We start from the raw sequence: 16095 nt of genomic DNA on the forward strand, positions 1-16095 counted from the left end.
GGTTCTTTACCCAGAGAGTGGTGGGGGCATGGAATGCGCTGCCTGTGGGAGTGGCAGAGTCAGTATCATTGGCGACCTTTAAGCGGCAATTGGATAGGTACATGGATAGGTGCTTAAGCTAGGACAAATGTTCGGCACAACATCGTGGGCCGAAGGGCCTGTTCTGCGCTGTATTGTTCTATGTTCTAATGCATTTATCGCACCTTGGTCCTATTACAGGCATAGAGGTCTCCAGCTCAAAAAAGACCCTTCATCTCATGGTGGGCAAAAAAAACAAGCACCTATCTATGTTAATCCCATTTCCCCACACTTGGCCCATTGCCTTGTATGCCTTGGCATCACAAGTGCACATCTAAATCCTTCTTAAACGTTCTGAGGGTTTCTGCCTCTACCAATCTGACAGACAGTGAGTTCCAGGTTCCCACCACCCTCTAGATGAAATGGTTCCTCCTCACATCTCCCCTAATCCTTCTGCCCCTTACCTTAAATCTATGTCCCCAGTCAGTCATCGATCCCTCCATCAAAGGGAAACGTTTCTTCCTATCTCGCCTATCTATGCTCCTCAATTTTATCCATCTCAATCACGTCCCCTCTTAATCTCCTCTGCTCTGAGGAAAACAACCCCAGGCTGTCCTCATGCCCAACAGAAATGGATGGTTAGTTACAGAAAAACAATATGAAAGGGCATTTCTCAAAGTCTAAACATCACAAATCACTTAATGAAAGTCGCTAGAATATTTTGAGATGTTGAGTAAAGGAAACACAGCAGGCAGTCTGTGCCCAGAAATCCCACAAGGAGATAGTCACCAGATCATTTATTGCAAAGATAAATAGTATGAGTGATAAATGTTGACTAGGATATCATAGCGAGACGGCTCCTGCTGCTCTTTGCACAAGTGCTGTGGATTTTCATTTAAATTTGCATTCACCACAAAGCACACAGGGCTCAAGGTAACATCTCATCCAAAACATAGCATGTCTGACAGGACTGCATTGCACCACTTCACTGAAGTGTTAACCTGAATTTTGTGCCTGGTTACTGGACTCAGACTTGAAGTCACAAAGCTTCTGACGCAGAGAGAAGCTGGCACAATCATATTACTGTGCACTGCCAGAATCCACTTATAACAATTGCATTTCAATTCAGATGATAGTTCTAAGTATTGTATATTTGCTTACCCACAACCTGGATGTCAATGACTACTTCATCCACCAGGGTGTTTATTTGTGCCACCAGCTTGTACTTGCCCGAATCCTTTCTTTCGAGTTTCCTGATGAATAGGATAGTATCCATGGGACTATTCCTGATGTTTACATGTGCCTGGTCCATGGGCTGTTCATCCTTTGTCCAGGTGACTGTAGGTTGAAGAGTGCCCTGAGGATTTGGGAGCAGAAACGTGTTTTTAATTGAGGGAAGTGAATGAAACAGCAGGTGCTGTGAGTAGGTTGGCCATGGTGTGATACTGGGGGTTGTGTTATAAGAGTCACAATCACTGGCCTCCTCAACAGGATCGGGAATAGGACCAGGAGTACAGAGGTGTACACTGTCTGGGATCCAGGCCAGACCGGGATCACACACACACATACACACACACACCAGGTAAAACTAACACACAAGATGCGGGAGAAACTCAGCAAGTTTGGCAGCTTCTTGGAGAGAGACACGGACACAGGCACGCATGCAAGCACATACACACACAGATGCTCTCTCATACACTCACATACACCTCCCACACTCACATGCACCTTCTCACAGACTTATATCCCTTTACACTCACACACATCCCCATACACACACCCACGTGCAGACACACAGGTTTGTGGGGTGAATTTGTACTTGCAGAATTACAGTTTATTTTCTTCAAAAACCGCATGAATCCATGCAAATCCCTTTTTTAGAAATAGAATCATTTTGAACATTGAGGCACAGACAGACTCATACAGGGCACCTCACACCTTCGATGCATTATCTGAGCCGCCATAACACCTATTGTTAAAGCTCACTTGCAAATGTAACTTTTAAAAAATTCTGTGATTTACATAGGAAAGAACTGAAACCAACATGATCATTCTAAAAGATTAAAAATCACACACAAGGTTATAGTCCAACAGGTTTAATTGGAAGCACTAACTTTCGGTGATCACCTGATGAAGGGGCGGTGCTCTGAAAGCTAGTGCTTCCAATCAAACCTGTTGGACTATAACCTGGTGTTGTGGGATTTTAAACTTTGTACACTCCAGTCCAACACCGGCATCTCCGAATCATTCTAAAAGATGAGACTTAACAAACAATCCAAGTCTTTTTCAATATATCATTTGAGTTGTATCTCACCATAAACTTTTGCTATAAATTCTGTGTCTTATGATCTTATATTCCACTATCACCTGGTGAAGGAGCAGCACTCTGAAAGCTAGTGCTTCCAAATAAACCTGTTGGACTATAACCTGGTGTTGTGTGACTTGTAACATTGTTCACCCGAGTCCAACACCGACATCTCCAAACCATCCACACTGTAGGGATTCCCTGAAAGGTTGTAGTTTGTGGTTAGAGGGATAGTGCATGTTTACAATATTTACTGAGTACATTGTGTCAGTGTTTATGGAGGAAGAAGAAACTAATAAAATATCAGTAGAAACAGGAAAAGAGAAAGAGAATGGATGGAGGGAAAATTGATAAGCAGGATATAGTGGAAAGGCAGGGTATGCCTTAACTCCTTAATCCTGCACTGGATGGTTTGCATCGCAAGATTACTGGGAAGTTCAAGCGAAAGTAAATGAAGGGCTGACCGTAATCCTCTGGTTTCTCGGGGAGGTGCAGGAAGAGTGGAGAGGCCAATTTGATACCCTGGCTCAAAAAAGGGAGCTAGGATTTTCCTATAAACAGGCTGGAAACTTTAAACACCATGTGGCGAATAGATTTCAGAAAGAATCAATTAAAAAATTCATCATCAGGAACTCAAAGGTTTGGGTTAATTTAAGAAGAGCTGAAAATGTGTTGCTGGAAAAGCGCAGCAGGTCAGGCAGCATCCAAGGAACAGGAGAATCGACGTTTCGGGCATAAGCCCTTCTTCAGGAGAGCTTTAGAATTTAAGAAGAGCCAACATGAATCTGTGAAAGATGATCATGCTTGACTAATCTAATGGAACTTTTTTGATGAAATAATGGAAGGTTAGTCAAGATATTGCGGCAGATGTGGTATATATGGATCTTTTAAAAAGCATTTAACAGAATAACACAAAGAGCTGCTGAACAAAAATTGAGGTCAGTGTCAGCTTGAATTTATAAAAAACACCTTGACAGCAGAAGCAATTAGTCATTTTAAATCATTGTTTTCCCAAAGTTCATTGACAGGACCGGTGCGTTTGAATACAGAGCGACATTCCAAATTTGCCGATTCCAAATTTGAGATGCAACAAACTGCAAGCATGATACCAGTCAATGAGAAAGGATATGGATAAGCTCAGAGTGAGCAGACAAATGGCAGATGTAATTCAGTGGACAGCAGTGTGAGCTGATATATTTTGGCTTAGAGGATAAGGAGAGACAGATTGGACCTAAAGGCACAGTTTAAAGAATGTACAGTGACTGAAATAACTGCACAGATGCTGATATCCTGTCACCAAGTCACTCTTTATTCACACATGCATAGTACTTGACACTGGGCTGGTTTCCTAAGAGCTCACTGATTGGACCCGGTTAACAGCATCAATCAGGGAATTCATATCCTGTGAGATCCACCTGGCTCACCTCGTTACAATCACGGCAGTGACAAAGTGACCTGCGGTTCATGTGCACTGTTATTTTTAGTTTGAGGAAATATTGAGAGAGCAATTTGAATCAAAACGGTTGTAGTACAGACAAAGCCACAGAGCCCATTAAGACTGTGCCTGTGCACTGCAAGAGAAAGTCACCCCACTCCATTCCTCAGCATTTCCCAAAGCACGACTAATGTTCTCCCTCAATCTCCAACTATCTTTTGAACATTTTAGTTAAAATCTGCCTCAGCCACACTCAATTATTAGAAAAAAAAGACTTTTCCTCATGTAGTTGTTGCATCTTTTAACCTGTGTCCTCTTATTCTTGACCCTTCCACCCTTGAGAACAGTTTCTGACAAGCTGTTCTGCCCAGGTTCCTGCTGGTTTTGAGAATCTCAATCAAATCCCCTCTCACTTCTCCAAGGAAAACGTCCCAGTTCTTCAATCCATCTATGTCTCTGAAGAAACTCAATTTTTCTAAAACCTTTTCTGCACTATTCCTGCCTATATATCATTCGTGAAATCATCCTGGAAGTGAACACATTCTCTGCCTGAGGCTGAACTTGTTTTAAACAAGTTTGCTTCTTGCTTTTGTACCCTACAACTAAACCCGGGATACTGTATGTTTTATCAACTGTGCTCTCAACCGGTGTTCTCACTTTAATTATGTCTGCACAAAAACGTCCTGATCCCTCTGCTCCTGCCTCCCCTTTCGAATTGTCCCCTCTGTTTTATATTCTTTGTTTTTTCCTTACAAAATTAATCCCTTCACACCTCTGCATTAAATTTAACCTACCCTGTGTCCCCATATCTATGATATCTTGAAGTTCATCACTTAAAGAATATGAGATCTTAAGCGTCATGAATAGAGGTATTGAATATAAAAGCAAGGATATTATGCTAATCTTTCATAAAACTCTGATCAGGGCACAACCAGATTATTGTGTCCTGTTCTGGTTATCACACGTTAGGAAAGATGCAGTGCTCCTTCAGGGAGATTTGCTTAAATGGTCCTAGGCATAAGAAAGTTTTGTTACAAGGTTTGGTTAGAGAAGCTGGGATAGTTTTCCCTGCAGCAAACAAAACTGCAATTTGTCAGAGGTGTACAAGATTAAGACAGGCATTAGATAAGTTCGACAAAGCTGTTCCCATTATCTCATGGTACTAACCATGTGGGAAAAGTGTAAGTTTTGGGGCAAGAGATACAAGGAGGAGGAGCCTTCTCCCTCCCCAGTGAGTGTTAATGTCCTGGAACTCGCTGCCTGAGAGGGTGGCAGACATGAAACAATTTCATGATTTTAGAAGAAATAAGTGCTCAGGGTTACAAGAATAGAGGCAGTGAATGGGACTGTCTGGATTGTTCTGCAGGGAGCTAGCATGCACTCAAAGGGCTGTATGGCCTCCTTCTGTGCTGGAATGACTTTAATATTATGATTGAGAAGATTGTCAATGATATGAAAATTAGTGATGTGATCGTGAGAGAGGAAGCAAGCTGCCTTCTCCAGGAAGACATGAATGAAAGACCACGGTCTGGTGGACAGAAGTGACAAATGGAATTCAATCTGGACAAGTGACTTGGAGCGTCCAAACTCTTTGAACCACCTTTTGATGATTACAGTTAACATTGTGTGATGTTTGCCATAGTTACGGGACTTGAACTTTCCTGAAGGTTTCGGCAATGAGGATGTGAATCTGAGCAGGGTTGTCGATGGTATAATGTTACCACTCACTGGGTTGAAGAAAAACCTACAAATGACTTACTCTGGTGAACACATAACTCTTATACTGAAGGGCAGGCTACAGATTGTTGCATGTCAGTGAAGAAGCAACAATAATCATTCACTTACCTGTCTGCTTTCTCTGTCCCATTTGTGATCTGTCCAAGATTCCCGGTTGGATCATCCCATCAGGCTTCACCCTGGAAATGTGAAAATGAATGGACAAGCCACTATTCTTTCCTCTTCAGTTGTCTCCCTGAAGGCAGGTCCTTGGTGATTATACATACCTAACATGGGCAAAGTACCATGATCCTTTACTCTGGATAGGGCAAGGAGGCAGGTTCCTGAGCCAGAATGGCAACTGAATCTAGTGTTGTTGACATTAATCTGATTCATCCTTTGTTAGCTGTCTAAACACGGAAGAATCTAGGACCAGACGGCACAGTCTCAGAATAAAGGAGCGCCAATTTAAGACTGAGATGAAGAGAAATTTCTTCCTTCAGAGGGTTAAGTGTCTTTAGAACTCCTTTCTCTGTGCGGTTAGAGTCCTTGTGTATGTTTAAGGTCAAGATAGATAGATTCTTGAACAGTAATAGAAATTGAGGGTTATGGAGAAAATGCTGAAAAATGAACGTGAGGAATCTTGGACTGGCCCGTGATCCTGTTGAATGGCAGATCAGGCTTGAAAGGTCGAATGGCCTACTTCTGTGCCTTTTTCTTCTGGTCTTATTATAGGCAATGGAGCTAACCATTCCAACCTCAGTCTCCAAGTCTACTACAACTCAGATTGACCATAGCAAGTTCAGAGTGGAGGGAGAACAGGTCAAGAAATGAGAGAAGCAGATTTCATGATGTTAAAAATCCATATATTTGTTGGCAAGAATTGGTTGAAAGGAATTTGATATTACGTCATATTACTATGTGAAAGAAATGGTTATTGAGTGGAAAGAAAAGCTTCAAATTTTCAAAAGAAAATCTTTTATACAAACTTATTTTGAAAGCAAACAAAATTATTATAAACATAAAGCATTTAATGGATTTGCACAAAGAACTCAAAACTGAATATTTACTGAACGGTTAGCAACTTAGAACAAATCGATGGCGTTAAATAAGTTACTTTCACTTGCTTCCATGTAAGCTTATTTTATTATATAAAGTAAGTTTGCTGATTTAACTTGAATTATATGGACTGGGTGTACTATTGGTTTAACAAATTTAGACCATAACAATACTAATCTTTAACCCAACAGTTTATTATGACACATTACATGTCTGAATTGGCTCTAACTATTATTTACCTGATACCAAGTCTGTGTTGTGGTAACAAGACCTGAATATAACACCGAGGCCCAGTTACTCACCTGGATCGGTATGGACAGGTTTAATTGCTGCCCAACTTTCCGAATAAAAGTTTCCCTCAAGTTACGAGGCAGTCGGATTTTGGGAGGATCTATGAAAATAAAGATCAAAATATTGAAAACTTACTGTCTAAATGGAAGTCAGACATTGCATTTTAACAGTGCCTTTCATGCCCATAGTGTTCAGGGATGTGTAGGTGTACTAGTCAGGGGTAAATGTAGAGTAATAGAGTAGAGGAATGGGTCTGGGTGGGATGGTCTTCGGAGGGTCGGTGTGGACTTGTTGGTACCGAAGGGCCTGTTTCCACACTTTAGGGATTCTATGATTCTATGTCACTGTTGTAGTGTCGGAAACATGGCTGCCAGTATATCCTGTAAACAATAACATCAATGATCAGATTCTCTGTTTCAATGATGCTCAGAGAGAAAGTATTAGATGGGACACTGGAGAACTGTCTTGAAATCTTTGACATTCAAGAGAGGGCATGGCCTCAGTTGAACATCTCATCCAAAAAAAAAGGTTGGCCCTCCAACCGCGCAGCACTCCATTTGTTCTGTATTGGAATACTGGCCTTGATTACATGTTCAATTCTTCTGAGCTATAACATGCTGAGTAGTAAACCCTGCAATAATACATAGTGAATGCCTCCTGTCAGAAATCAGATTAATATAGAATCACGTGTGTTTGAGGTTAAGTGACTGTTTAAGTTTTCCTTTGAATGGTTTTAATGCTATGGATTTGCTGCTAAATTAGAAATCTCAAAGAGTGGGAATCTACATTCCACATTGGTGACTCTTTCAAAAACAAGCCTTCAAACTAAAAAGAAAAGAGATTAAATCTGTCAGAATGTGCTTAAAGCCCAACAGGTTCACTGAATGCAAAATGAAACTAAACTATTGGATGGTGTTGTAGCTTATTGAATTAGAATGTCACTTATTGAATAACAAGGCCCTCAATGCATGGTAGTTTCAACACGGTAATGTTCATTACCGATGACAACAGGTCCATAAGTTCTTTACAAATTGCCATGCAGTTCTACATTGAATACTTAAATTGTTGAGGTCCATATGACACAGCTGATATTACATTTTCTCCCTGACTCAGGAATCTGGCAGGAATTTTTTGTACATACTAACACTTGTCACTATCAGTCTGCTGGGAACGGGGAAATGTGACACCCTCCCAGTGGCTCTGCTCAGCAATGTTTTGATCTCTAACTCAATTACTAGTTAACTCTTCACTTACCAATGGGCTGCCTGATTACCACAGGCTCTGGAAAGATGGCAGTGCCAACTGCACCATCACCATGAACTGCTTTAACCCGAGGCTGCACCTTGTCACCTTCGGTCAGGTTTTTAATCACCAATACAGTTTTTGTGGTAACTTCCTTATTCACAGCAACCCAGGTTTCAGCTTAAAAAGAAGAAAAAACCAACAGACCAATTTAGAAAGGTTGATAAAACAAAGAATTTGCAGATGCCGGAGATCTGAAACAAAAACAGAAGTTGCTGGCAAAACTCAGCAGGTCTAGCAGCATCTTCAAAACTGATCAAGAGTCCCTGGACTCTGCTTTGCTCTCAGAAACTGCCAGACCTGCTGAGTTTCTTCAGCGATTTCTGGATTTGTTATCCTAGAAGTGTCAGCCTTTGGGTCTGAAGTTCTGTTTAGGACTAATTCAGAAACCTAAGTCTCATGTCCAGGAGATCGATAGCAGATAATGTTTACACGTGGCCAGTTTTCAGTCCCAAGCTACAGGCACTCGCTATTTATGCACACTCCCAAGCTACAGACAATTACTATACACACACACAAAGTCCCAAGCACTCCCTATTTATAGTCAGTGATTGGTGCCAGTTACTTAGGAAAATTAGTAGTCACTTAGCATCTTAAATCTGTTCTGCCATTCAGTTAGACCAATACTGATTTAACTGTTTATCTGCCTCAGCTCCAGAAACTTTACAGAAATGCAGCAATATCAGATGTGAGATATTCAATCCCCAATGTCAAGAGGGCATTAGTGGGAAAAATGTTCCAAATTTCTACTATTTGAAGAAAAATGTGCTTCCTCACATCACCTCACCAGACGGATGGAACAGTTACTCTCCACAACCCTCTCATGTCACCTTGAATCATTTTCAGCCGCAACAAGATCCCCTGCTTGAAGCCACTCAAAGAAATGGCATTCTGGTGAATCTGCACTGTGCCCCATTCACCTCCAACATATTGTACAGTGACCAGAAGAGAATCTCATACTCTTGGTGAAGCTTTGTCTGAACTTCATTTAAACTGTTCTGTAATTTCCACCTTTTGTATTCCTACACGCTTGAATTAAGTGAAAATATTCCATTAGCCTTCTACTCTAAATCATTGCACTTGTCCACTGCACTGAAATCCAGACATCTCTACTTTCTCAGTTCCTACTGTCTCACCAGAGGCTGGCTTCTAGGGTAATCGGTAGTGACCCTGCCTCTGAGCCAGAAGCTCTGGATTTGAGCCCACTCCCAAACCTCATGGCCATGGAATAGGTGCTTGCAATGCAGCCAAACAGATTGATAGTTAGGTTGCCAATCCTTCTAATATATTCCAGGGCAGGTTATGGGAGTCTCTCTTGGTCAGCTAGAGCCTGCAGCCTCCCCATGTTAAGTGACTCTTTACACAAGTTCTCACCTTGGACTATCTGAGGTACCTTTCTCAGGCATTAAATGGAGATCTGCACTATTTTGTCCCTTTTCATCCCCATGCAACCCTCTATTCTCATTTTCACAATGAACTGTACCATCTAAGTTACTGTTGTCAGCAAATATAGATCTCATTCACTCAAGTTATTTATAAATATAACGTAAATGATAAAACAGATCACTGGCAGATACCATTAGTCACATCTTGCCAATTTGAGTACATACGCATTATGGAGGAGAAAGTGAGGTCTGCAGATGCTGGAGATCAGAGCTGAAAATGTGTTGCTGGAACAGCGCAGCAGGTCAGGCAGCATCCAGGGAACAGGAGAATCGACGTTTTGGGCATAAGCCCTTCTTCAGGAAGTCTTCCTGAAGAAGGGCTTATGCCCGAAACGTCGATTCTCCTGTTCCCTGGATGCTGCCTGACCTGCTGCGCTGTTCCAGTAACACAGTTTCAGCTACATACGCATTATCCCTCTTACCATCTAACCAGTGCACAACCCATATGACCAGGTTGCCACCTTGTACTCATTATTATGAAGTTTCTTGCAGGAATCCTAGTTGAATACCTTCTGGGCACCCATATGAATAATATTCTTAGTCACTCCCATCACTCCTTTTTTTTTTAAAATCAAAATAGTTAGCTCCTTAAACAATTAAAATGGATTCTTATCACATGACCTACCCTTTACAATTCATACTGCCTCGCAGATGGATTTTGATTTGTTTATTACTCAAATGCTCTGTCCCTAACAACAAGTTCTAGTAACTTCCTGACAACATCTCACATATCCATCTGAAAATAGGAAATGAGATTGGTGATTGTCAATCTAAGGAAACACTTTCTGAATCAAGAGGGTTTTCAAAGGATCTTAATTTACCCATTTACTTTGCTCAGTACCCTAGGTTGGAAAGCATCAGGTGCTGGAGATTTGTCTATTTTTAAATCTTATTAATTGTTCCATCACCATTATTTTAATTAAACTAATACTAGTTAAACCTTGATTTATTTTGTTTTCATAGCATTTTATCTTCATTTATGGTGATGCCAACACCTCTCAGCAGCATTCCTAACTACCCACTGTCTCTGAATGTACATATACACTTCGCCTCTGCAGCACATACAGACAAACCTCTATTATCCAGATTCAATTAACTGAACAAAATACTCCCTGCCTGTGTCCATCAGATAATTGAGGTTCCTCTGTATACTAAAATTGGAATGATACAGAGAAGACTAGTGTGGCCCCTGCACAATGATGACGCACAAATTCGTAAAGCGTGATATCATTACTAAGAAAAAGTTAGCACTGCTGCCTCACAGCGCCAGGTACCAAGGTTCAATTCCAGCCTCAGGCGACTGACTATGTGCAGTTTCCACATTCTCCCCGTGTCTGCGTGGTTTCTTCCGGGTGCTCTGGTTTCCTTCCACAGTCCAGAGATGTGCAGGTCAGGTGAATTGGCCATGCTAAATTGCCCATTGTGTGTAGGTTGGGTACATTAATCAGGGGAAATATCACATTCTCCCCGTGTCTGCGTGGTTTCTTCCGGGTGCTCTGGTTTCCTCCCACAGTCCAGAGATGTGCAGGTCAGGTGAATTGGCCATGCTAAACTGACCATCGTGTGTAGGTTGGGTACATTAATCAGGGGAAATATAACGTAGATTCATAAGGGAGGGGAAATGGGTGGGGGTGGGGTGCACTTTGGAGGGTCGGTGTGGACTTGTTGGGTCAAATGGCCTGTTTCTACACTGTGGGGATTCTATGATACATTGTGTCATCATTGTTATCCTCTTACCATACTTTAAGTCCCTGTACTATTCTTTATTTTCTTTGTCAAGCTACAGGGTTTCTGCTGCACTTTGTTTTTAGAAAAACATACTTCAGTGTTGTCCTAATAGGTGCAGCTTCAATAACACTCATGTAGTGAGTGGCACAGTGGCTCATGTGTTAGCTTAGCTGCCTATTTCCAAGTCATTCGGCATCCTGACTTGGAAATATATTGCTGTTCCTTCACTGTCACTTGATTGGCACCACATATAAAAACACCCACTCCCTCCACGACCAACGCTTAATCACAACAATATGCACCATCTACAGAATGCACTGCAGAAATTCACCAAGACTCTTTAGACAGCACCTTCCAAACTGAAATCTCTTCAATCTAGAAGGGCAAGGGCAGCAGATACATGGGAACATCACCATCGTCAATGGCAACCCAGGATGGGCAATAAATGCTAACCCAGCCAGCAAAGTTCATGTCATTTTCTTTTATTCATTCATGGGACATCATAAAATAATTCAAATGTTCACTATTTCTGTTATTCTAGTAATATCCTTAAACATCAAACCTCTAGTGAACGTTTTGCTGAATTTACAAGCCAATGCATCTCGCTCAGGATGGCTAGAACCAGCTTTCTGCCAGAAAATTCCTTTGATTCTTTTACCTTTAGCTGATGTATGTGCCCTTGCTCCACCGCCCTCCCCCCCCAAAACCTAATGCATGAACCATAACTATATGTTGTTTTTAAAAACTGAACTGAAATGAGAGAGAGTTTTGAATACCGGTGTTTCAAAGAATGGTTGAATGATTTGAAAGCAAGTAACCTGACTCCCATCATAGGCATGGTGTAAACACTGTTTGAACAACTGGTCACTGAGCTGCAGGCAGCTTGGAGTCCTGGGAATCGAGTGATATAGGTTTTGCTGAAACAAGAAGTTGATGGGTCTATGGACTAGTGACCAGCTATTGATGACAGAAACCTTTTGCCTGCCAACTCCTGTGTATGATTGGTTCTTAGGTAACTGAACAACTTGGAACTGGGAATGCATTAAAAAAGTGAAAGTTGTCAGTTCTTCCCCAGCTCAGGAGAGATCTCTGTAGTTAAAACACATTGAAAACCAGTTTAACTTTCTTGCAACAGTAGTTGTGAGCAGAGACTTTTAACTGACAACTAAGACTTTAAAATAATTGAACCAAGCACGCTATGTCTCACCAATCAGTGGGAGCATCTAGAGATAGTTGACCGAATCAATTTGCTGGACAGCAGAAGAGTCAATATAAGCATCTCAACCACAGAACCTGGAGACAAGGACTACTGAATCTTTCCTTCCTGCCCATAATCTACTTAACCTTTACTATTTATCTATCCTGTTTATCCTGAACTGTTCTTCAGTCATTCCTAAAGAAGGGCTCATGCCCGAAACATTGATTCTCCTGCTCCTTGGATGCTGCCATACCTGCTGCGCTTTTCCAGCAACACATTTTCAACTGTTTATCTATAGCCAGAGTCAAGGTACTTTTACAAACAGTGATTCTTATTCAGTAAAGAAACCTGTTGTGTTTTTTTTTATGACTCTTATGAATAGCAGGCCTTAGTTTCCAGTACATTGTTTTAGTGTTACACTTCACTGGGACAAACTGCAAACTAAACTCACTTAAGTTTAAACTCACTAAATGACTTTTACTTCAGAGCAACCAGATGAGTTCCTTAATCTCCATTTTCAGCAATTCTCTCTGGTACACCCCAAATAACCTTTAAAATTTTCTGTCGCTTGTGGATTTCTGTCACTAGGAATCAGCATAGTTGTTTGCTTTTTTTTCTAAGCCACCCCCATCCTTCAGTGCAAGAGTTGTAAAACTTCATTACAAATACATACAGTCAAACACACCTCTAGAGTCTCTGGCACCAGCATTCAAACATTACTCTTTCAAAAGTCTCCCCTTTTAAATATGCAAATACAAATTAAACTTTTGTTTTTTTATTGGGTAGCACGGTGGCTCAGTGGTTAGCACTGCTACCTCACAGCACCAGGGATCTGGGTTTGATTCCAGCCTCAGGTGTGTGGAGTTTGTATGTTCTCCCTGTGTCTGTGTCAGGAGCTCCTCCCACAATTCAAAGATGTTCAGATTAGGTGGATTGACCATACTAAATTGCCCATAGTGTTCAGGGGTGTGTAGATGAGGTGCATTAGCCAGGGGAAATGTGGAGGAATGGATCTGGGTGGGTTACTTTTTAGAGGGTCAGTGTGGACTTGATGGGCCAAATGGCCTGGTTCCACACTGTAGGGATTCTAAATGTAATGTATTGATTTTGTCAATAGGACACAAGTAGAGTTTGCATCCTTTAATAGTATTGATGGTTTCATATTTTACTTTAAAAAAAAAATGCATCGTTCCCCATCCCTTCAAACCAAACCTTACCTTCATATGAAGTCTTGATTTAATGATTCATTTTCTTCCACTGAATCCAAATATAGATTTTAGTCATTTGGTGGTTACTATCAACAGATGCTACTGACTGTTAGATTACTAACTAATTCAAGCTGATTACTCATCACCAAGTCTAAAATGGCCTGGTCTCACTGTTTTGGATTTGTAAACTCTTGAATGCAGACATTTGCTGCCTTTGGAACTCTTGTCTGTCTGTTTCCCCCAGTCAATGTGAAAATTAAACTCTCCAATTACAGCTGCATAAATTTTTGCAGTAAGCTTCTTTGAGCTCCATGTTTAAGCATCCAGCTACATCATCACTGTCATCAGGAGATCTGGACATAACTTCCATTCCATTACAATGTATCAATAATACCCAAAGGGTTCTACTGCCTGCTTCTTACTACAATCCATTTCATCGTGTCCTTTTCCAATGTCCCTTTCCTTCCTTTTTGTCTCTACCCATATATTTATCTCCCAATCATGACCATCTTATAGTCAAGTCTCAGTGATGGTCACAATGTCACACACTGAGCTGAATTTTACGCCTCATTCAGTTGATTTATTCCACTTGCTACACAATATATAAACTATTCATGATCCCACTCTGTCTGTTGTCGCAATACTGGTTTTCTCTGTTATTGTATATACAATTCCACATTGGAGACAAATAGTCACAACATATAGATAAACAGAAACCCTTACAGTACATAAAGTATTCATCTGAATCAACATCAGTTTACAAAAACAAAAACATCTCATATTCACACTTTGATCACTGGAAGAACAAGTTCACACCTTGGGTGAATGTATCCAATTCAGTGCATTGACTGAAGGTTAAAAATCACACAACACCAGGTTATAGTCCGACAGGTTTAATTGGAAGCACACTAGCTTTCGGAGCGACGCTCCTTCATCAGGTGATTGTGGATCAGGTGACAAGCACCTGATGAAGGAGCATCGCTCCGAAAGCTAGTGTGCTTCCAATTAAACCTGTCGGACTATAACCTGATGTTGTGTGATTTTTAACTTTGTACACCCCAGTCCAACACCGGCATCTCCAAATCTTGACTGAAGGTGACTGGGATAATTTCAATTTGCAGTCAATTTTCTTGTTTCTAGTTAATGATGTACTTGTTTAATTTAAATGTTTAACCTTTATTTGGATTGAGGTCCAGACTCAAATGAGAGATGACTCAGGCGAGGATCCAGATCAAACACTTTGAGATCTCTGTGCACCATAATCACCATCTAAAAGTAGCGAGTTGTAGACGTCACTCATTAACGGCACTGGATTCCACTTCAAGCAAAGATATTGTCAGCAGTTTATGGATATAGATCTCTCTGTGATGGGCTTAGCACAATCACAAGGCTGTATTGGATTGTGCAGATTTGCAATTCTAACCAGAGCTCCATCCCACCACTACAGGTTCCTCCTTAACCTGCCCTCCTTTGCCCACTCTAAATCCCTATCACCTTCCTTCACCCAGGCTAATCTGCAGCTTGTAATGTTGGTGAACCTGTCCATTAGCCAAGGTGCTGAACAGGCACTACCAATGTCAGTCAGTGTGGAGAGGATAAGTGTGTGACTCACTGCTTTCCTTGCGATATTCCACAAGGTAGCCTGCCAGCCCAGTATGGCCAATGTACTTGGGTGTGTTCCAGGACAGAGTCAGCGAGGTGCCAGTTACATCGTCAACAGCCAAGTCCACAGGCTGCCCTTCAGGTACTAGAAGAGAGGACAGCACAGTTAGGGATTACAACAGCAGGAAATAGCTCAAGTGTTGGGGAGACACAGTTTTCCAGACTGTCAACTCAAACTATATAAACAGACAGTAACAGAGAAATTATTTGATTTGATAGCGACAGGTCAATAGACAGGTTGAAGTACAGAACAGGGGAGAACATGAAAGAGAAATGCATGAGTAAACAGATTGAGTTAGGGTTCCAGATAAATACTTATAGAGTGAGAAACAGCTGCACAGAGATACAGAGTAAGCTTTCCATTGTGATATGGACTCCGTGTTGACTAACTCCCACCCACTCCCCACCCATTCAGCCCCACTCACTCACTGTGCCACTCACTCACCCACTGTCCCACTCATTCACTGTCCCTCCCACTCACCCACTGTCCCACTCACTCACCCACTGTCCCACTCACTCACACTGTCCCACTCACTCACCCACTGTCCCACTCACTCACCCACTGTCCCTCCCACTCAATCACACTGTCCCACTCACTCACCCACCCACTGTCCCACTCATTCACCCACCCACTGTCCCACTCATTCACCCACCCACTGTCCCACTCATTCACCCACACACCGTCCCCAGCCTGACCCTCACTGTGTCCCACACACCAAGTCGGATCG

At 41.7% G+C, this 16095-nt stretch overlaps 1 protein-coding gene and 1 pseudogene across 1 annotated transcript in view; one reads left to right on the plus strand and one right to left on the minus strand.

Moving 5' to 3' along the window:
* LOC122562952 (myosin-binding protein H-like) overlaps positions 1–15456 on the minus strand; it is a gene marked incomplete at its 5' end in the record, with an annotated part of 51974 nt that extends 36518 nt beyond the window's left edge. Inside the window, 4 exons of the mRNA XM_043716255.1 lie at positions 1180–1375; positions 6836–6924; positions 8079–8246; positions 15318–15456. Coding sequence (XP_043572190.1) covers positions 1180–1375; positions 6836–6924; positions 8079–8246; positions 15318–15456 — 592 coding nt within the window. The remainder of the gene's footprint in view (positions 1–1179; positions 1376–6835; positions 6925–8078; positions 8247–15317) is intronic.
* On the plus strand, positions 10706–10805 carry LOC122563361 (annotated as a pseudogene).
* Positions 15457–16095: the final 639 nt, after the last annotated feature.

The sequence above is a fragment of the Chiloscyllium plagiosum genome, chromosome 26 (assembly GCF_004010195.1).
Source record: "Chiloscyllium plagiosum isolate BGI_BamShark_2017 chromosome 26, ASM401019v2, whole genome shotgun sequence".
NCBI classification, from domain to species: Eukaryota; Metazoa; Chordata; class Chondrichthyes; order Orectolobiformes; family Hemiscylliidae; genus Chiloscyllium; species Chiloscyllium plagiosum.